The sequence below is a fragment of the Trypanosoma theileri genome (assembly GCF_002087225.1).
Source record: "Trypanosoma theileri isolate Edinburgh chromosome Unknown TM35_Tth_80_V1, whole genome shotgun sequence".
Lineage (NCBI taxonomy): Eukaryota > Euglenozoa > Kinetoplastea > Trypanosomatida > Trypanosomatidae > Trypanosoma > Trypanosoma theileri.
In genome coordinates, this window is record NW_021639922.1 from 33,310 (window position 1) to 33,938 (window position 629).

General features: G+C 50.2%; 1 protein-coding gene across 1 annotated transcript; it reads right to left on the minus strand.

The window, feature by feature from the left end:
• Positions 1-237: 237 nt before the first annotated feature.
• On the minus strand, positions 238-627 carry TM35_000801070 (uncharacterized protein; the record flags this gene model as incomplete). The annotated part of the gene is made up of 1 exon (XM_029031373.1): positions 238-627. A coding segment is annotated over one exon (390 nt), but the record flags the coding sequence as incomplete, so codon positions are not given.
• Positions 628-629: the final 2 nt, after the last annotated feature.

The window sequence follows — 629 nt, forward strand, 5'->3', positions numbered from 1 at the left end:
CTGCTGTTCCCGGTGCTGTATGACGTTTGTAGCTTATGAAGCAGTAAACTCTCAAGAAGAGAATTTGCTGGTCCATGGCTTCCCTCAAAATAATAAGGGATAATGGACATTGGCTCCAACTTTCGATGGCCTAACGTCACCAAGGGGATAGCATTCCTAAGAACGCATGTATTGAAAAGAAAAATAAAAAGGAATTTGGTTTTTTTTTTTTTTAAGGAGACCACCCACTTCAAAAATTTAGTGAGTGCATTTAGTTTCTTTGAATAAATTCATATACCCCACACCTTGGCGACATATGAAGGCAGCCCTCATTACCAAGGGCATGTTGGTGTAAAACCCCGCCCGAGGCGGCCACCCCACCCCATGGGAGGCAGAGGCCCACAGCCAGAGCGCAACGCGCGGTGCCGCAAACAAAAGCGCAGCCACCACCAGTACATGAAAGCACAAATCACGACGGCAAAAACCAGATGGCGCGCCTGGCACCCCCCAAAAAAAAATACAGGGGTGGGGGACCGACCCCGCCACACGGACAAGTCCGGGAGGACCCGGGGCACCGCCCAACTCCACCAAGGCGGAGCGGCACAACGATACAGAGGCCACGAACGACCAAAAAAGAAGAATAAAAACCA